The 20,748-nt window shown below is 46.8% G+C and overlaps 1 protein-coding gene across 10 annotated transcripts in view; it reads right to left on the reverse strand.

The window, feature by feature from the left end:
- The window catches only part of EIF4G3 (eukaryotic translation initiation factor 4 gamma 3), a 104,861-nt gene that overhangs the window by 65,497 nt on the left and 18,616 nt on the right, over positions 1 to 20,748 (reverse strand). For 5 of the 10 annotated variants that reach the window (XM_086476180.1, XM_086476179.1, XM_086476177.1 and 2 more), the window contains exons 1-3: positions 12,347 to 12,409; positions 10,844 to 10,957; positions 7,115 to 7,147 (exon numbers count right to left, since the gene is read on the reverse strand). In XM_086476180.1, the coding sequence (XP_086332306.1) occupies positions 7,115 to 7,147; positions 10,844 to 10,957; positions 12,347 to 12,376 (177 nt within the window). In that variant the 5' untranslated portion in view covers positions 12,377 to 12,409. Of the gene's footprint in view, positions 1 to 7,114; positions 7,148 to 10,843; positions 10,958 to 12,346; positions 12,443 to 20,748 lie in introns of those variants that run through there. The other 5 variants (XM_086476182.1, XM_086476183.1, XM_086476184.1 and 2 more) reach the window with 4 other exon arrangements.

The following is a 20,748-nucleotide window of genomic DNA, read 5'->3' on the forward strand; positions in this document are numbered from 1 at the left end:
AGACTGGAAGGATAAGAAATGCCACATATTTAATTGTTAAGCAAAAGAAAAAAAATCATAATTAGGTCATCATGCATCACATCGAAGACTGCTGACTGATGAAGTGCATTGATGTGAGTAGCTATATTATGAGCGGTGAGAAGAAAGGAGTGGTAACCACTACGGAATGAAGGAATGAGCTGGGCTTATCTGCCTCTGCATTCGGGAAGAATGGGGTGGGGCGGAAGGAAGCTGCAATGACTCTATACTTGACGTGACAATGAGCTTAAAAACGGTCATTCTGGTGCTGCTGAGGACTTTACGGCACCTCAGTTGTTCCCCATAGCCAATGGTTTCTCCAGCAAAGCCACGGATGATTCCTTATCTCGGAAATCCAGATACCATCAAGATGAGCACAATGCTTTTACGTCCAGCCCTGCTAATCCAACCCTGAAGAACTGTCCCTGGCCCACTGCAAGTGTGACCTGAGCCAGGAGAAGGCAACTGTTTGGGGAGAAAAGGTTGGCAGCGAGGGCGCAGAAAGAAACCCAGAAGAGCAACATATTACCATGCTCCCGCATTGATAAAAACTGTCTGGCTGTGGGGGAACTACATCGAGTGTTGCCTGAACCAAGGGCACACACTGAATCTACGGTGTGAATAACTAGAGTCCGCAATTTTTCAATACCCAAAGACACCAAAAAGCGCAGGAGTCCTTTCTTCTTTCACTTCAACTCACCGAACGACTAATTCCAACCTGTTAGCAGGTTACAGCAGAAGTCTCCCCAGAGTGGGGTGTGGAGGAAGAACAGTCAATAGCCACCACAATTCTGTGTTTCTGCAGAGTGAAAATGGGCTGGAGGTTGAAGTGAGACCTGCCTCTCCACTGATGGTAACTACATCCACAGGGCAGCACGGAAAAGCCTTTGCTGCAAGAGATGGGAGTCCTCCACCGGTGTGAGCCTCAACTTCTGCTGCACCTTGAAACCCTCTAATAACTTCACTGAAACCATCGAGGAAATGCTTACAGCAACAGAAACTCCTTCTTTATGGATAGCTTTTCATTTCTGTCACTGGCAACTGGTGACTAAAAGATCATGAGATGTTATCTGTCGAGGCGACACGCTGAAGAAACTCCGTTTCACAAAACACAAGCCAGCTCTCTTTCCCGCCGTGGCGGGAGGAAGGAAAGCACGCTCTGTGCGCCAAAACAGGCGGGGTGCTGCACAGGTTTGTTTTTCTATCAAGCAGTAAACACCACCATGGTAGTGCTAAGCTGTTCTACAGCAGAAGGAGGACCTCTGGTGAGGATACTCTAGGTTAAAAAAACCCTCAAAAATACTCTACACTGCCCACACCATCGCAGAGGTGGCTCAAATTCAGAGATGGAGAAAAAAGGAGGAGAATTTCGTTACTACAAGGAAGATGGACACAGCAAGAAGAAAAGCAGATCCATTATTCCAAGCAACAAAACCATCACAGAAGCTTTTGGAAGTGCCAACCAGAGATCCCTCTGGCAAAGTTTGAATTACTTTTAGCTACTCCACTTCCTACAAGTAAAACTAAAATTCTCAAGAAAAATCTGGTCTCATCAGAGCATCGTGCACCTGATCTGCACGTGGGGTTTACTGCTCAAAACAAGTATCATCTGGTTGGCAAATTGTTTTATGCTCCATCCTTGTTCCCGTCCCTCCAAACCCAGGCTAGCCATATTCAGAGTCATTCTTAGAAATGTTTCAACTATTCTGACATGATTTGCTAAAAAATTCATCTTGCAAGGTGAAACAGGTGCCTGCACAGACAACATTTTCAAGTAACACTAATGATGTCCTATTGGAGAGCACCCGATTAAAAAAATGGAGGTATTTTGTCTCTATTTCTTCTAACAAGTGCAGGATTTGGAGTGGAGCACATACAGGACCCACTCAGGACCAGAATGAAGGTACCCTGGGCCACAGCAAGGCTTCTGATAGAAACCCTGCGCTACACCAACCCTTCCTTGACCAATTCCTCCGAAAGTCCTGCTATGTCTAACAATGGTCAAATTAGTGTGAAGCTCGCTATACAGTTGTTCAGCAACCAGTGAGGACCTGAGCCATGGTCCTCAAGTCATGGTCCCACCCCTTATCTGTCTACCTCTGTTAGGGAGGGATTTCTGGGATCATCTTGGAGCCAGTACTACTGGGCCATACGGTCTCTTAACTTTTTCCTTCCTAGGGTTGATACCCCAATGTACTTACAGAGCACAACTCAACAGACATCGCTTTTATTGGCTGCCTCAAGCTCAACTCTTCCAGCCTGCTTGTTTAAGAAGCTCTCATCATGTCCGCAGCCCTTCACCTACCTGCTCAAAGAAGTCTTTCTGGAAAATAAAAAAGCAGAACTGCACACACACGCCAGACGGTTTCCCCAGTGCTTCCCAAAACAGCAGCAATAACTCCATGTCTCAACTGGAAATCACTTTCCTGGTTTCTCTAAAGGTGGCACCGCACAGCTGGGTTCAGCGGATGGGCTCCCACTTGACAGAATAAAACCTTCTCCTTGGCAGGGAACCATAAGGGCTTGCACCTTGCGATGCTGGATTACCCCTTGCTTCCATCACGCCGGTCCCCCCTGCACAGCATCCTCGGGCTAACCACATTTTCTAGCTTTGTACTCATCAAGTTTGCTGCAGACACATACCTGCTATTTGTGCCAGAGTAAATAACACTAATATTAAGGAAATCCACTACTAACCTCCTGCCTACCCCACTCAGCGCTACCCTGACATCTGCTACTTTAGTCACTCCCTACATACACATGCTCCGGTATCTTTTTATTAACCATCATCTTCTACTGCTCCATCTTCTTCCCACATGACCGTGTCAAAAGTCTGCTGAAGGCCAGCCAAATAAGAGGCTGTCATCTAGAAAAATCAATGATCAAAGAGGGCACCAACCTCCTCCTGACAAACCACCACCGCATTTTAATTGATTTTCTATTTACTCTGCATTTCTAAGCCATCACTTCCAGTGAAACGTCTGTGGAGCACTCCCTCCCTACTACAAAAGCTTCACTGAAAAATAAACTTGTGATAAGGGCACTGAAAACAAATCTGTGCTACGCTTAGCCCGTCAAACACAAGGTGCATAGGCACCCGCCTTTTTTCTTCTAGATCAGATCAGGGCTGGCAGTTGCTGTGGGACCACAAAGCCCTGCAGAAGGTGTCAGAGAAAGAAAGCAAAAGGGAAGTTCAAGAAGTTGCCATCAACACCATCAAAACAAATTGCACGTGCAAGCTCTCCGCTTCAATTAAGCTTCTCGCACCCCGAGACAGCTCTGTTAGTCGTTTTCAGTCTTTTTGGTCCAACTAAGGCGGCTGGTGGGATAAGCCCTGACCTGGGAGAGAGCAGAGGAGGTGTCTGCACAGGCCATATGGTGGGAATCACATCTGCTTGCAGATGAAAGCTGGCACGTTAGATCTGATTTTTCAAACTTCAACAAAGGCTCCAGGGCTTGGCTGAGGAGCTGCAGCCTGGAGCTGTAAAGATCTGGTGCCAGAAGCAGGAGCTGGAGCAGAAAGTCCACAGGTCTGCACCTTGCTTCCCCAGTGGCCACCAGCAACCTAGTGCAGCCCTCTGGGCACACCATGAGACTTGTTCTTCCCTCCTGCCTCAGACTTTCCCAGTTTTATTATTTACTAAATAATGAAATGGGAGGGAAACCCCTTTTTGTGTGAACCATGGGATTTAAAGCTTGTAGCTCCTTTCCACGCTTGTGGATGAAGGCTGAGAAACGACGAGGGCTGCCGTTTCCAATTGCTTTCTAAACTCAAGACACTCCAAACGGCTACAAAATGGTTAGTCTTGAGCCAGCTCAGGGAGTGGATTCTCGACCTCTCCAAATCACAAGGCCTTTTAACAACAGTACCCGGCCAAACCCAGCTTTCTGTTGTATAAGCTACACCCAAAAGAACTCGAGTAACCCCAAGCTAAAACTGGAGCAAACTACACGAGCAACCTCAAACTAAATTAGTCTGCCACAACCAGTAAACTAATCTCAAACACAATTATAAGTCAGAAAGGGAACTGTGACATTTCAGTTTCTAGTTGTTCTTGTTTCTGTTTTCAATTACACTGGCCTCTTCTGAGCACTCATTTTAAAATAGCCCCTATGCTCCTGAAGTCGCTTCTTAAATTAAGGGTTATTCTACATTTCGGATTTCAGATTAGAAAAAACCTGCTATTTTCAAGTGTGCTTCATGAGGATCAGAAGCAACAAAGTGACTCAAGAGCCTCACTTTTAGAAAGAAAGAAGGAAAAACTAAGGGATGCTCCACGCACAAAGTGGGAGACAGCAGCAAGCCCGGGCAGGGCAGCAGCTGAGTCCGCTACAGCTTTTCAAGAAAAACGCAGGTTGAAAGAATATTTAAAAATACTGCCACAAGACATTCTGTAGGGCTTGTTTTCTTTCCCCTCTAAAACGAGACTTTTCAGCAGTTTCTCAGGTTGCCGTGTTAGTGCAATCAAGGGTTACTGATTTTCATCAGAACCACTGCAGCTACTTTCATTTGACTTCAGCTGCCGTTTACTTCGCACAGCATCCTAAACCTCATTCTAGTATTTTCTCTCGTACAGACTTTGATTACACTTTCTATAGCATCAAGTGGCTTAGAGCTACCAGGGCAGGCATTCCCATCAGAAAATAAATCGCTTATGAAGTTGCCAGTCAACTTCAGGTGCTTAAAACCGTGCTTATTTGAGTGCTTTAAAGATCTAATAATTACAGGAAAGAATATTAAGGAACAGACCATTATTTGACTGAAAAAGACACAGAATCAATACGAGTTAATAAAATCATGCTGGGATTGACACAGGAACTGCTGCAAACCTCATCTTGCTGCCACTTCCTTAGAAGAGCGCGTTCTGTTGTTGCAAAAAAATATTAACACCGCCACGGCCGATTTACTTATTCAGTACTTCTTAGGTTACCAACGCTCCGTCTCCAAGCCTTCTGCTTACATTACACAATTTAAGCATGTTAAAAGTTTCCCATGTGAGAATAACTATTTACGTTGGTCTCAAGCACACTCTAAGTCTTCGGTTCGGGATGAACTCGCTTCAACAGCCATGACCTTCCTGCACGGGTCAGTGGCAAAACTCCCTCTCTCCAGCCCCAACCCGCGCCACGGGCAGAGACTTTTGGATTAGAAGTAAACAGCTCATCAATAGCCCAGCTTTCTCTGTGCCAGTCCTGATCCAGCATGTCGCAGATATAACTGGGAATAAAGCCTGAAATGTTTTTCTAACAGTGACAGCTTTTCTCAGCTCATCGTGAACAGTCTTCAAACGTAACAGCGTCAAAAAATCCAACTGCAACACAGTCAAGTATGTAGCGACAAAAGCAGGAAAACACTTGAAAATTACAAGTTTTAACCTGCAGGCAGGGTCATAACTGGGTCCAAAAGAAAGTTTTAAATTGAGTTCTGACAGACTGGTGGTACAGCCACACCAGTAAAGCCACCAAGTGCTGAAATTGTTTCCTCCAGGGCTGCAATGCCCCGAGAGTCGTGGTCCAAAATCTGCTCGCAGGGAGCTCGGTAACTTTTAAAGGAATATGAAAAGGCTGACGGTGAATATATAGTAACAACCCATGGAAGAGCTAACGAGTTCCTGAACAGCGATGCATTTTTGGTGTCGCACAACACAATCACAGACCTGAAGTCGAGGTCAAGAACAAAAGTGTCTAAACACAACCCTAATTCCGTCGCTCCCTGCGTCGCCCAGTCATCCTGCAAACATGCCCCCCCCGCCGCCTGCCAATGCAATCCCTTGCCACGCACAAAAATCATTTCTCTCTCTCTCTCACATGACATTTGCCTGCGAGCAAACAAGTGCAAAGGCCTCATTCCACTTTTTAAGCCTTTTTTTTGTCCTGCTCTGGAAGAATGCCTGCCTCCATGCTGCTCTCTGAGGTGGAAGGAACAAAGATTATCAGGTTTTTTTGGGTGGCTGGGCCCACTTAATGCACTTACCTGCTCTCCTGAGACAATATATTCCCAAAGGTGCTCGTCTCTACAGTATTAAACTGCTCAGATTAACAGGAGTGAAGTGAGAACAAAATAATTCTCTGAAAACAAACCTTCCGTGACTTAAGCCCCTGTCCCAACATCACTGGAATTAATCAATTAATGGTTGCTTTTTTTTCTGATTAACCTGGTGGAAACAAACCAGTTCCTTCCAAACCAAAAGAAGGAAGAATGACACGGAAACAACGGAATCTGGGAGAGTTTTCCTGCGCTTGCCATGACTCTCCTCCTCTTTTCCACCCAGCAGTGCCACCTCTGTCCCCTCGAAAGCTACAACAAGCAGCAAAATCAGTCCTCAGGGGAAAGGGGTTTTGGCAAAGATAAACGTAGGGGTTGGTGGAGAAGACTTTGGACGCCCGATTAGGACAGAAGGGATCTGTCCCGACGCTGAAGAGGTCCTCTGGGTATTTCTGCCACCCTAATAAGCGCTGCCCATGAGCTTCATGAGCCAGAGCTACTCCTAATTTTCATTCTTCTTAATTAAGTGGTTCCTAGCACAGTCCAAAGTCATGCAACAGGAATACTACAAAGATTCCTAAATGTCTGGCTTTCACAGGGTGAGTAAAACCAACATCAAGCAATGTAATGGTAACAGATAACCAGGTGTATCACACAAGAAACACGTGAACTGGAAAGTCATTTGCCTTGCTCTGAGTTTGAAAAGTTGGGTTTTCTCAGGGATGTGAACGCCCGGTTCTCGTTGACCTCTTCAGCTCAGGCAACTTAATCCACCACCTAGTTTGGGAAATACTCGGCAAAGTTTCTAGCGACTTGAAAAGGCAAGCAAACCTCACGAAGGCCTGGCAACAATCTCTACAGGTTCTCCTTTCCTACCGAAACGGCGTTAAGCAGGTGGTTAGTGAGTGCAGTGACACCAACGGAGAATTAAAAGCGTTACTCGGCGTTGCAGGCAGCTTGTTAGCGGGGTTAGGCACGTGCTAGTATCTACTAACGGGGCTGGTTTCCGAAGCGAGCCTTCGTTCTGAGTTAGTGGGTGAACCACCTCCACCCACCCGCCTCCCCCAGGCAATTAGTTTAGGGTGATAAGGAAGGGGCAGGGTACTGTACCTGGTGATGGGCAGGTCGAGGCCCCGCTGCAAACTGAGGAAAGGCGGGAGAAACAAACACAAAAGGAAAGGCACAAAGAGTCAGAAACACCACAACGAAACCAAAATGTCACACTCTACGCAAAATAAACCCACAAGAAAAGAAAAGAAAAAAAAAGAAAAAAAGAGAAAAAAAAACAACAACCAAACCACAAAACAGTCAAAAGCTTTGCTGCAGGACAGTGACAGACAGGTACTGAGATCTAACGAGTGAACATCGCTACGGGGCAAGTGTGCTGCTCGAGAGCTGGGAGATAAACAGCCAAAGCTGCTGGTTATTTTAAAGGCACTCTAGTTTATGAATGCAGGCATTCGGTACCCTGCCTGGGGAAAAAAAAACAACCAATAAAACAGAAAAAAAACCCAACTTAAAACAAGCAGCAGTGGAGATTTTTAAACTGTTTAAGGTGGAGGTAAATGGTTAAAGCAGCCGGACTCAGAGCCGTTCCAAATATTTGGTGGGAGCAGAGGATGGAGACTGATGGCTGGAGAGCAGTTAAGAGCCAGGTAGGCACAGGTAGTGTCCTGCCGGCGAGGGGGCAGCGGGAAACTCCCTGCAAGGCGAAGGTCAGCAATTCTTTGCATGTACACACAGTGCAATTTCGTTTTCAGCTTTTTTTTTTTTTCCCTTTTTCCCGTACTGATCACAATACAACCCTCCTCAACGAGCTGGATTTGTCACCCCCCTCTGAAAGCGAAGGAGCCAGATTAACCCGCGATGTCCCTGGGGAGCTGAAGGCATCGGTGGTAGAGCTTGGATGGAGCACAGGAGGTCCTGGTTCCCAGCCCTGAGCTCAGGTGACTAAATCACTTCCCACCCACTTGGGTCACACACGGAGGAAAGGAATCAGAATTGAAACATGCTCAGTAAACCTTAAAAGCATTTTTCCATAAGTAACTGATTGTTAAAACAGAAATAAAAATGAATGCAAGAAATGGAAAATAGAAATAAAGATGAGAAGGTGTCCTCTTCGAGAAGCCGAGTTAGGCATTTAAACCCTTTATTTGCAGTGTAACGAGCAGAGCTCCACGATGAGAGCAGATAAATCTATTGATAATAGCTCCAGCAATTAAACGGAGCAAACGGAACGAGATCCCATGGTGGCTTTTTACCCACCACGTGCCTCTACCTGTTGCTGGTTGTGAGGCTCAGTAACTTAATGCATGTGCCAAAGCACTCGGTACAGTCCACCTCTGCTGCGTCGGTACGTTTTACTTGCTGCCTGAGAAGAGTGGTCAAAACCGGCCTCTAATTATTTATTTTCTTAGTAAGAGGGTTTTTTTGGTAAGAAAAAGTGGACTGGGGTTCACTTGCAGCCCTACCTCCCAGCTATTTTAATGTCACCAAACATGAGAAGCAAAGTGTAAATATTCACTGGTCCAGCTGATTTTCTCCTTTATAAACATTTTAATTGCCTATAGTTAAGATTTCCAAGAACCAGTCTACTAATACCAGAGTTTATATATTCCTTCTACCTTCACCTCACCGTGACACTTGGATGACAAGTCATAAAAACCTTCAGAAACGAGAATATGCACACACGGACTGTTCCTAGTACAAGAGTTTATAAGGAATGACCTGCACTGATTCACCAAATAGAGAGTTTTCCCACCCTTGCAAATCTTCCCTAAGCCTTACATAAAAGAAAAAAAGCAGAGCATGATTGTCTTGTAAGACTAAAGAGCTAAAATTTCTATTTTAATAGCAACCGCAGGACAGAAGCGCTCGAAGAGTCTCAGCATCCTCCCAAGGCTCAGGGTGTGAAGAGGACAGCGGCTCTGCTGATGGGTCCTACAGGGAGGAGAAATGGGCACCTGGACGACTCTCGGGAGATGAATGCACTTCAAGCCCTTATTTCCCTAAAGGAAAAACTCCTCAAAACCAGTTCAAATGTCTTGCATTTGAGAAAAGGGAACGAAGCTTACCCTGGAAGGGCTGACAGAAGCCTTTCCGGCAGGGCTACACACTCCATGTTCTACACCAATGAAAAAAAAATAATTAAAAAGAGAATGATGGGGTGTAAAAACCTTGCGTTGCTTCATTTCGGGGCCAAAGTACCTCTCATCACTGTTCCACAGTAAAGTTTTGTTCTCACTGCGTTTAAAACAAGAGCTGGAAGCTTACATCTTACGAAGCTGAAGTACGTTCCAGGGTGAGAAGTAATACGCGTTACAAGAACAACAAAAGGAGATAAAACAAAATCTCAAAGTTAGTGAAAAATACCCTAATCTATATTGCACTGGTCACCATTGGCTATTGATTTTTTTTTTTTTTAATTTATAATTTTTTTAAATAATTCAGGTTGATAGGATTTAATCCTATTAGTAGCTGTAAGCAACAGAACAAACTGTAGTCACTGCTGGCTCGGATTAAAGTAGACACTTGGAGTTTCTTTTCCCTGTCCAGTGAAGGTAGGAGATAGAAAGGAAAACTTCTTTATGCAACCTGGGTCCTACGTTGCTGCCACCCACACTCTTCACGGCCCTGCTCCCTGCTTTGTGGCCAGTGGGGCCCGTTCTCTACCTGCTGATGTGGAGCCTCTCTGAAAACAACCACTTGTGGATCACTCCAACACCCTTCTCCGATCACTTTTTTTTTTGGCAGACCTCCTAGAACCGGACAGTTTGTGTTAACATCCCCTGGTGCTCGGGGCTGGCATCAGCAAGAGCTAACGGATAATTTTCAGTAGTGCTGAATGACACTGATTTCGTTTTCCTTCCCCCAGCTGGAGCCGCACCGTGAAATTCTTGCGATCGGAGTGATGCTACGATGCTGACGGGGAGAAAACACGAAGCCAGTTGGGTTGCAAAGGCAGCTGTCCTGGCAGGAACAGCAAAGCCTGAACCGTGCAATTCCCAAGGGCCCTTGGATGCAGAAACAGGATGGAGGAAGCTCCGGCTGCTCGAGGAAGCGGGGTTTGGATCCACCCCGTTAGCACAACAGCCTACCTACCCGCACCAGCTGCGGGACGGACGGGACTGCGCTATGGAAGCCTGGGGATGGCAAAGACATCCTGCCGCCTTCCTCGTCCCCTCTTCACCCTCCCCTCGCCACCAAAAAAAAGACGGTTAAAAAATAAATTAAAAAAAAAATAATTAAAAAAATAAAAGTAGATCAAGCCCAGAACAAAATGCAAGAGTAGTTCAGGACTGAGCTAGCCTTGCATTTGTTTTGGGGTGGGGAGGTGGAATGAGATGTTATGGGTGTGGCTTTTAGTAATGGGGGTGGAAATGGTCACTAGCAGAGCAGATGGCAAAAACTGCACACAGGAGAGTTCGAAAAAAACAATAGAAAAATGGCTGACAACTGCAGACAAATTCTTCCTCAATACCTCCTCAGTAACGGGGCCACAGCCCTACAATTTGACACGTATTCTGGCCGAATTTCCTGAAGACGTTCGCTGTTGAGTGGCAAACCCAAAGCCGCCGTGGTCTCTGTCCTACACCAGGTCAGACCCTCCCAACTGCAATTCAACTTGGGACCTTGCGTCACCACCGAACTTGGCAGAAACTGCCACGGTAGCTCATGCTTTTAAGCAAAGAAGCAAAATCAGTGCATTTCTGTAGATCAGCCAACAAAAAAAGAGGTGGTAAAAAATAAAATAATAATAAAGAAAGAAAGGAGGAAATAAAAACAGTGCCATCGGCACAATTGCCTGCAAGAAGGAGTACAGTTTGTTATATTGCTTACAATGCAGTATTTTATCCAGCCTCTTCCAGCCAGGGACCTGTAAACCGGACTCTGTTCCAAAACCTTCCTCCTCTTCCAGTTGTCTGTGCAATGTATTGGCACTGTTCTGCTGGGCTGTCAAAAAAACTGGTTTAGAGATGCAGCTCTTCAGTCAGGTTTTTGCTCCAGTTCTAACCATATAAACTTATTTGCGCTTTTCAACAATTAAAGAGAAAGAAGATGATTATACTTACTGACAAAAGAGGGGGTTTTACCATCAGTATCGCACGCTACTGATCAGAACGGGGGACTAAGGAGGTGGAGGGGGATCCGCTTACAAATTCATAGCTGTCCACATCACAGAAACTTCATCAAACTGATGTTCATTGGCTGGTTCATCAACACAGAGGTTAACGGGCCTCGGAACTAACCCTCCTGCGAATCCCCTGGAGGCGAGACCTCCAGAAGCGGGGCAAGCCCATCAGTGCAGCTGCACGTGGGGGGAAAGCTTGCCCTGTATATACACGTATATATGTATACCTGTTATGGGGACAAACAGAAGACTTGTGTCTCGGAGGCTGCAGCAGCGCTCATCTTACTCTAAGAAGAGAAGAGCGCTGGGAACGGTGCGGTGGTTTTATAGGTAACCTGAAAGCGTGACGACGCAGATGTGGACTTGCAAGAGGCGCAGGGATAGCTCCTCCCTTGGCCAACTGAGGCTTGAGACACGGTGATGGTGAGCTACCATGCCTCCAGAAGCTGGACTAAGCACCTGATGCCCTAGGAGGGTCACCTAGCATCGTGTGGAGCTGCGCTACGAGCAGAGATTCCCCAAAAAGAGGCTGGTTTGGGGAACCAAAGGCCTACAACAGCAGAGCAGTATGACAATACACACACACACAAAAAAAAAAACCAACACCCCTCCCCCCAAAAAAATATTACGGGGGACAACCAAACCTGAAGGGGCTCACCCCAAAAAGATCTGGGTATGCAGAAGCTCGATGCTAAATGCGTGAGCACCTACAGGGTGCTCGGCAGTAAATGGTTAGAACTGATCCAGCGGCACTGATTTGGGTGTAACGCCCAGAGGCCACTGGAGCCTGAGTGCTGCTGCAGAGAATCGCTCTTGCTTACTGATCTTTGGTCTATCACTTTATCAAATACTTCCTTGAAGAAAAAAAAAAAAAAAAAATGAAGAAAAGAGAAAGATTCTGGTAATGAATCTAAACTCTAAAATGAAGTGAACCTGAGAGCCCCTATGCTAAAAATAAATTGTGTTATTTGAACACAGATGAGAAACCCTTCATCGCTTCTTTTCTGATAGGCCACTTTAAAAGGAACATTATCCTACCAGGACAACGTCTGAAATATTCAATAAAGATTTCCCATTTGGAATGCGGTTCCAGTTCAGTAAAACGCGCTTTCCAGAGAACTGGCCAAGCGCTACAGACACACACATACACACAGAGAAACACACAAACGAGGAAGAAAGAACAGAAGATAAGGCAAACGTGGGCTCCTTACCGGCGAGCGGGTCTGAGGCTGGGTGTTCATTGTTTGAGGGGCTTGAGGGTACACCAACGTGGTTGGAGCTGCATTCTGTCCTGAGGGGTAAGGAGCCTGCCAGGGAACAAGAAAAGGGAATTAAGAACGAGTGTATCAAATGATTCATCCCAAAAGATAGGAACTAAGCACATTATCAGACGCACTGCTGATTAACACCGAGATAAAGACGACATAGGTGATAGCGATGGAGAAAGCCTTCTCCACTACAGACCCAACCAACTTATCAACACTACCCTCAGCTCCCCAAGTGCTGCAGCGGAAAACTCAACGAAGACAACACCACGTCACCAAAACCCTCTGCTGCCCAACCCCCCGGCTATGCACTTTCCAAAATTCTCCTCTGAGCCTGTTTCCACGGAAAGTTGGACCTGTAGGTATCGCCGATAAACCCTCCAAAAGAAGACAAATAACAAGAAACAAGCTTGAATGCATTTAGTACAAGACACTGCTGCTTTAAAGCATTTGCAACACAAAGAAACGGCCTGAAGTCGTTACAGATGTCAGGCAGACCATGGGTTGTGTAAATTTTTCACAGTCCCACTGATTTCAATGGGCTATAACAATTTATACCACCAGATGCTCTCCCCCATGTTATTTGCCCAAAGTAACAATAAACTGGAGCTGTGGAGTTATGCCCATTTCACACTTTAATGAGACATTTAGAAATAACTTTTCAGAGCACCTTTTTTCTCTTTTTTTTTTTTTTTTTAAACAAAAAAATTATAACATACCTTTTTTTTTAAATAGTTTATTATTGTAAAGCCTGCAACAGCCTTCGCTTTCAAGAGGAATCAGCCCCAACTCCACGTGCTGCCCTGTAGCTCCTGCACAACTCCATCACAAACCACTTCTCCAGCTCATCAGCTCTTCACCGCCTATGCCTCGTGGTGTCAGCTCTGGCTACCAGCAGCCATGGTCCCTGTGAACCTCCTGGCTACGTACCAACAGATTGACTCGATGAATGAAGGAGCTCATCAGGTCTTTGGTCTCCTCTGGGAGGAAGCCTTTGGGCTCACTTTACAGATTATGGAAGAGGATATGCTTAAAAACACTGCAGTACCTCCCTGTACGCAGAATTATGATATATTCGCACCGCAAGCCTTGCTGAAGAATCCCTTCTCATCTTTGAATTTCATGGCCCTTGCATTAAAATTCCAAGAGCAGGTCTAAGGGATAAAAGGACTCGCTTCAGTTCGCAGTGTGGTACTGAGAGAATAGGTTTCACTGCACCAGCCCTCAGGCACATTTCAGGGTATCTTTGATATGAACTGTGCTATATTTGATTTGAATAATTAAGTTTTTAAACAATAAAACTAAGTTATAGTTGGTAGACCAAACCTGTTCATATCAGAGAAAGAAAAAAGAAACTTTAGCTATCAAGAGAGGTGATCCAGCATAAAGCCTGAAGCTCTGTTTTAAGCAAACAGCTCAAGGAGTGGTGTAGAAACAACACAAAACACGCTGTTTCTAGAAAGCAACTTAGTCCTGAAGCCTGCAAAACTTCTGAATTAGCAAACTACGCCAAGTATAACCAGGCACGTTCTGGCTTTCAAGGGAGAGTCAACCAGTCCTTACGAAGGATGTACGCTTTTAAGGAAAAGAAAGCAATTTAAGAAGAGTTTTTCTCACAAAATAAAGTAGGCATGACAGCATGCCATTGGGTAAAGCATATATTTACTCCTCACCTCCCAGGCTGAGCCCTACAGCAGAGTCACAGACCTCACCCGCAGCTCAGACTCTTCAGCCCTTTCAATGTGAGCAAATGTAGGATGGTTTTGGAGCAAGAATATGGCTTATTTTGGAAGAGCATCTAGTACATCTGATCGCTGAAGGACACCTACCACCAAATGCCCCAGCACACGCTGACCAGTGCCCTGTGCCTTGCAGAGTGTCTAGGAGACAGCTGGGGTCTCTGTGTTACTCTTTTTTTCTTCTTTTTCATCCCTAGACATGAAATCCCTGCCTAATCTCCTGCTGATCAAAATGTAATACAAGGTAAATGAAAATACAGTTTAGAGACAATCCGACCAAAGAATTTTCCAGTCTCAGAAACCAAGCCAAAACAAAACGTGGTGGCAGGGGATGGGGGGACTGAGCAGAGACCAAAATAGTCCCATCCCAAACACCTACTGCTGCAATACCTCCTATTCCTGCTTTGGGACCACGCTCAAACTGATCATCAAAGAGCAGAACTTAAACACAGACACGCAGACACTTAAGGACAGCGTTCCTACTTCACAAGCTGACTAGGCAGGACATCCTGATGTTTTCTACCTGGTTTTCACACTGCTTTTTGGGTCAACAAGATGATTAAAAATGTACAGCTCCAAGTACATCACTAGATCTTTGCTGTGACTGAGGATGCCAAAGCCCACTTGGTAGAGTACTTGGCTGAAGAATGCTTCTGCAGTAGTTTATACCAATACAGCAGAAAAAAAACTCTGGTTCAGGAGCAATTGAATGTTTTAATTGGCTTCTGCTGCAGAAGCAGCAGCCTCTGGCAGGTAAGCAGGGCAGGTTTTCTGTTGCCCCTCCTCTCCAGGAGCTCATTTGCTCTAATCCTCTCTCCAGCCAGCACTTCCCTCCCTTCTTACCACTGGCAAAACCTCAAATGCATGTTAACAACCAATTTGCAAGAAGTCTTCTAATTTTTTTTGAGATGTCAGATGCAGCATCAAATATTTTCCCCTTTTATTTGACAAGTGTGATTCTGCTTGAGCTGCTCATGTCAATGCTGTACAACAAACAGCGTGTACCATATCTCGCAGCAGTAATGACACCATAGCAGTGAGCGATCGCAGCAGAGTAATCGAGTGCTAATGAGATGTGGGGAAGCTCTGGTATCTTTTCATCCAAAACCTAGAGAAGGTACCGACCTGATCTCCTTCTGTGACCAGGTGACCCGCCCAGTGGGTGAGGGGAAGGCTGTGGGTGTCACCGACCCGGCCTTTAGCAGCCTGTGACACCGTCTCCCCCAGCACTCTCCCAGGACACCAGGCGGCTCACGGCCCGGGCAGCTGCACCCTGAGCTGGGTTACAAACTGGCCGGACGGCCGAGCCCAGAGAGGGCTGGGGAACGAGCTCAGTCCGGCTGGCGGCCGGTCACAAGGGGTGTCCCCCAGGGTGTCCCCCAGGGCTCAGCGGTGGGACTGGTCTTGTTTGACACCTTTATCGAGGACCTGGACGAGGGCAGCGAGTGCTCCCTCAGCGAGTCTGCAGGTGACACAGAATCGGGTGGGAGTGTTGCTCTGCTGGAGGGCAGGAAGGCTCTGCAGGGGGACCTGGCCAGGCTGGATCGACGGGCCGAGGCCAAGGCCATGAGGTTGAACAAGGGCAAGGGCCGGGTCCTGCCCCTGGGTCACACCAACCCCGCGCAGCGCCACAGGCCGGGGACGAGCGGCTGGAAACTGCCCGGCGGGAAAGGGCCTGGGGGTGCCGGTCGGCAGCCGGCTGGACACGAGCCGGCGGTGTGCCCAGGTGGCCGAGAAGGCCAACGGCATCCTGGCCTGTGTCAGCCATGGTGGGGCCAGCAGGAGCAGGGAGGTGACCGTGCCCCTGGACTGGGCACTGGTGAGGCCGCCCCTCGAAGGCCGGGTGCAGTTTTGGGCCCCTCAGGACAAGACAGACATGGAGGTGCTGGAGCGGGTCCAGAGCAGGGCAACGGAGCTGGTGAAGGGTCTGGAGAACAGGTCTGGTGAGGAGCGGCTGAGGGAACTGGGGGTGTTCAGTCTGGAGGAGGCTGAGGGGAGACCTTATGGCTCTCTACAGCTGCCTGAAAGGAGGCTGGAGTGAGGTGGGGGTTGGTCTCTTCTCCCAAGTAACAAGGGATAGGACAAGAGGAAAGAGCCTTAAATTGCACCAGGAAGGTTCAGATCGGACATGAGGAAACATTTCTTCACCGAAAGAGTGGTCAAACGTCGGAACAGGCTGCCCAGGGAAGTGGTGGAGTCACCGTCCCTGGAGGTGTTCAAAAAACATGTAGATGTGGCACTTTGGGACATGGTTTAGTGGGCACAGTGGGGTTGGGTCAACAGTTGGACTTGGTGATCTCAGAGGGCTGTTCCAACCTAATGACTCTATGATTCTAAGTTGTCTTGTGGTTGTAGTACCTTGCTGCCAACCCTCTGCATCTGGGATCTCTGCCCCACGTGAGATTAAGGTTTCTCCTCTTGGAGGATCAGCAGCTTTCTGTGTCAGTCCACACACCTTGCAAAGGGTCCTGATGCTACTCTTCATACCCCACCAGGCAGCAGCGAGCCCAGAGGGCGGGTGACTGTGTCAGGAAATACTATGAACACTCACGTGTAAATGGACCACCAGCTCCTTGTGCCTCCAGCTCTGCATCTCAAGAGACCTTATCCCAAACGGTTTCGAACTGCTGCTCCCACAGCATCTCAGCAAAAAGAGAAGAAAATATCCACTATTCTCCCCCTTCTTCAGGCTCCTGAAAACATTTTCTTCAGGCTTAACTCGCACGCAACAGAACAAAGCCAACGTCAGACATAACTTCCACGCTATCCCTAGAGTTTACCCACCTCCAAAACAGCCCAGGTTTTCTTTTAATCACCCAAGCAAAAGGAAATGTGAAGGGAAGGAAGTGCAGCTATCACTAAGCCTAAAAACAGATGAGTTTTAGCAGAAAGACTGTAAAGCAGGCATTTTTAAATACAGTGCCAAAGACAGCCACCTCGCTGACAACAGATGTCATTTCTGACACTAGAAGGGCTGAGAGGCAAATGCAAGACGACACGATCTAGTGTTAAATTTGCTTTAGTATTTAAACCCTACCAGCACTAAGTTATAAATAAGGGAAAAAGCATATGGAGGCATAAGTAGCAGCCACTGAAGGGTTTCTGCTATGAAGCTGTCACCAAAACAAGGTAATTTTGGACAGACAGTGCTGTTTCCAACCCAGACGACCGCTCCGGTTGTGAGGTTCACAACTGCAGCTTTGAGGAACGAGTATGATACAAATCCCACTGAAGACAACAAACATCACCTAAATAAACACATTTCACAATTATTACACAACAACAAATGCTTCTGCTCAGCATGCTTCAGAGCAGAGGGAGGTGTGCCTTAACTGGTATTTGCGTTAAAACCGTAAGGAGGGGGAGGAGGGAGGAAAAAAAAGTGCTTTATAAATTTCTGCGGGTTCTAAGCTCACATATAAGTACATAGTGGTCTAAAAAAACCCTATCAAAACATCCAACAGAACAAATCACAGCACTCTATTGCTTTTCAGACAAGTCAGCTGATTAAAAGTATTGCATCTATTCATCAGGCAAAGGGACTGTTTTCTGTGCCAAGCATCTAAATAGGTACACAAAGTAATTATCATCACATGCAGTCACGCTGGAAATACGTGGCTTTTATGCACCGTGGCTGAAACGCTGAGGATGAGGTGAGCAAATGAAGAGATGAGAGAGGAAATGCTCCAAAAATTCCCTAAATAAACTACCGTGGAGGGGAAGGCAGGGGAGCAAATACTGCTCTGTATATAAATTTTGGTTCAGAAGCATCTAAACTCTGGCATCAAAAATCCCTGAAGTTCAAATAATTGCAGCCCCCCTCCGAGCTGGAACAGAATGGATGGCTGCTGAGCTGCTCCACTTCTGAGGCAGAGCAATTTGCTTCCCTCAAAGCTTTCATCTTCATGATTTTACATTTCAGATGTGGCTATTCGCGGGGGGGAAGGCAGTAAATGTTGTGTGTTTATGGATTCCTGCAACTTGCCGGGGAAAACCCTTTCTCTCCGTTTTCTGCGCAGTTTCCACCTTGGGCGGCTGACTGCGCTAAGCAAAAAAAAAAAAAAAAAAAAAAAAAAATCACTACCAACAAAACAAATGAAAAAAGTTATTCTTAGATCAGTTCCCGAGCTGGTTAATAAACACTGAGCCTGCTGCGTAACATGACTCCCTCGGTACTGACTGTACTGGGAATAAACAGGCAAAGTGCACACATCGCGCTCGGAAAGAGCTGAGTCACGCAGCTCCCTGCCTCCCGCAGCCGGTGGAGGTTTGGTTGTTTTTTTTTTTTGGAACAAAACTCTGAAATCCCCAGGCAGAAAGGTGCCGCCTGCTGAACTTTCTGCCTTCGGCAGCAGGGTTGGGTTGGGCGTGGGAAGGGGTTAAGCCCTGCCGCTGCTCCTTGAATCCTCTCTTGACTTAGGGAAGAAGTTCAGCCGGGTCTATATTTACTGAAGTTACATACGAGGAGGAGAAATGGTCTTGTAGTTCCAACACATGACCATGACTCAGGAGCTTGCTGCTCTATTACCATCGCTATCGCTGTGACCTTGGGCGAGAAAACCTTCGGACTTCCAGTTACTTCCCAGTAACACCAACGCAGCGATCGCGCTCCTGTCTGGGGGTGAGCTGAAACTCCGCTGAAGGCCAGCAAAAAGCTTTAATCTCTTTGGGAGGAACATGACGGCGTAAGCAAAACATTTTATAACAATGCAGAGCGTGCTGGGGCTGCAGGCGGCCCTCGGCTATCCCGGAGCAACCCCAAAGGCCGGTTTTCCTGCGTGGCCGCAACAGAAAGCAATGCAATTCTTCCATGTGAATAAAAAAAAAATACGATGCCGTGCTGTAGTGGTTTGTATCTTGTTTGAGCGCTCGGATCACTACACCCACGAGCGGCGAGTACCCAGCTAAAAGCTTACTGAAAGCATGGACTGGCAAAAAGATTTTTAACCGTTTTAAAAATAGCAAAAACGTACATCGGCTGGAAATAGGATAGAACTGTTGTAAGATTCATTCCCGTCCCCAAAAGACCCCCAAATAAAACCACAGAGATTTCTCTGGATCTAAACATATTTCTGGTCTTTTACCGAGGCATTCACTGACCCAGTTACACGCTAAATATTGATTAAAGCCACACCAGCTGGGCACTTAGAGTAACACCCAGTGTGCTTTATACTCAGGGGTCCTGGCCCTAAAATTATAAACTCGTATTTATACAAGCTCCCTGACACAAAACACAGCTGCCCCTGGAGCAAGGTACAGAAGAGAGCACTACAGGAGTCATCGCCAAGATCATTGCACCGGCGTTTCCTTTTTATCCCCGTTTTTAACAAGCGGACTCGCTTTTCTTTCCAGCTACTGAACTATTTTCCTCAAGCAAAACCACAACAGGGAACACAGGACAGGCTGTGTTGATACACCAGCCCTTGAGGCTGCTCTCAGAAAGTTTTCCCCTGGGTCACTGGCCTGGACAGCAGGAGTTTGGCCTCGGATGCAGGTGAAGAAATCCCCCACGGCAGCACAAACCATCGCTCGGTTCACAAGTGGGGAAGGAGGGTGCCAGCAGCGATGCGGCTTTGCGTTCTGAATCATCGTTTATTTGTTGAGTTGGGTTTGCTCTGCCCTCCCACAGTCGAATCACTGTACTACCTAAACAACCACAGCTGTGCAGTACCCAATAAATGGAAATTTCTCAGCATTCAGCTCTCAAAAAGTAAGAGGATTATAATTTAAAACCTCTATCTTCATTTCTACCTAATAGACTCACCTGCAGGCAAGCGGCCGCCTGAGCAGCAGTTCTTCAGCCTGCCCCTCCTACAAAACCAGCACCTTTATTCTTCCTCAAGCTTTGGTTTCTGAAAGGCCTCTATTTTAAGAAGGGTGTTATCAGCACGAACTCACAGTGTCGGCAGGAGCCGCTCTCCTGTCTTCCCCCAAACACAACTGTTTGCTCCCATTCCTGTGCTCCTGCAGCAGCGGGGCTGGTTTCAAGTTGACTGTGAAAATGTTTAAAACTGCCAAGACTGAACATTACAGCAAGATTATATTTTTTTTATCCAATATGAAAAGCGGTATTATTGCAAAGCAGCGAGAACAGGTACAGCCAAGAGCATCCGAGAACAGCCCAGAATCTCCTCCTACTACAGCCTACAAGACACATGGCTCATGTAAGGCTCATTTTTCCACCCAAGTGCTGACTTACAAACACCGGTAGCATCCAGTGAAAGGGATGAAGAGATTTCTGCTCCTTGCCACCCTCCTCGGCACTGCAGCACCTGCAGCAGAGAGGACTGAACTAGGGGTGAAGCACCTTTTGACCTAAAATTAGCATGTTGGCAACGGATAAAATAAAACACTTCTTCACTAAGTTACTGAGCTCCCAACGGTGGCATCTCTGGAGGTGCCCAGGACTCAGCTACCTCACCGTGGAGCTGGCAACCTGTGGGAAGGGTTCAGATAGTGAAGAATTAGATCTTTTAATCCACTTGCGCCCATAAATCAACACCATGAGAAGCCAAATCAGCCCCACAAGACCTTCTCAATGTCTTTCTGCCCCTCCAGTCTCCGTTTTGCTCAGGGTTACGTTATCGAGCCAGGAACGCCCACCTTGGT

This window comes from Leptosomus discolor, chromosome 20 (assembly GCF_034619465.1).
Source record: "Leptosomus discolor isolate bLepDis1 chromosome 20, bLepDis1.hap2, whole genome shotgun sequence".
In the NCBI taxonomy this organism is placed as follows: domain Eukaryota; kingdom Metazoa; phylum Chordata; class Aves; order Leptosomiformes; family Leptosomidae; genus Leptosomus; species Leptosomus discolor.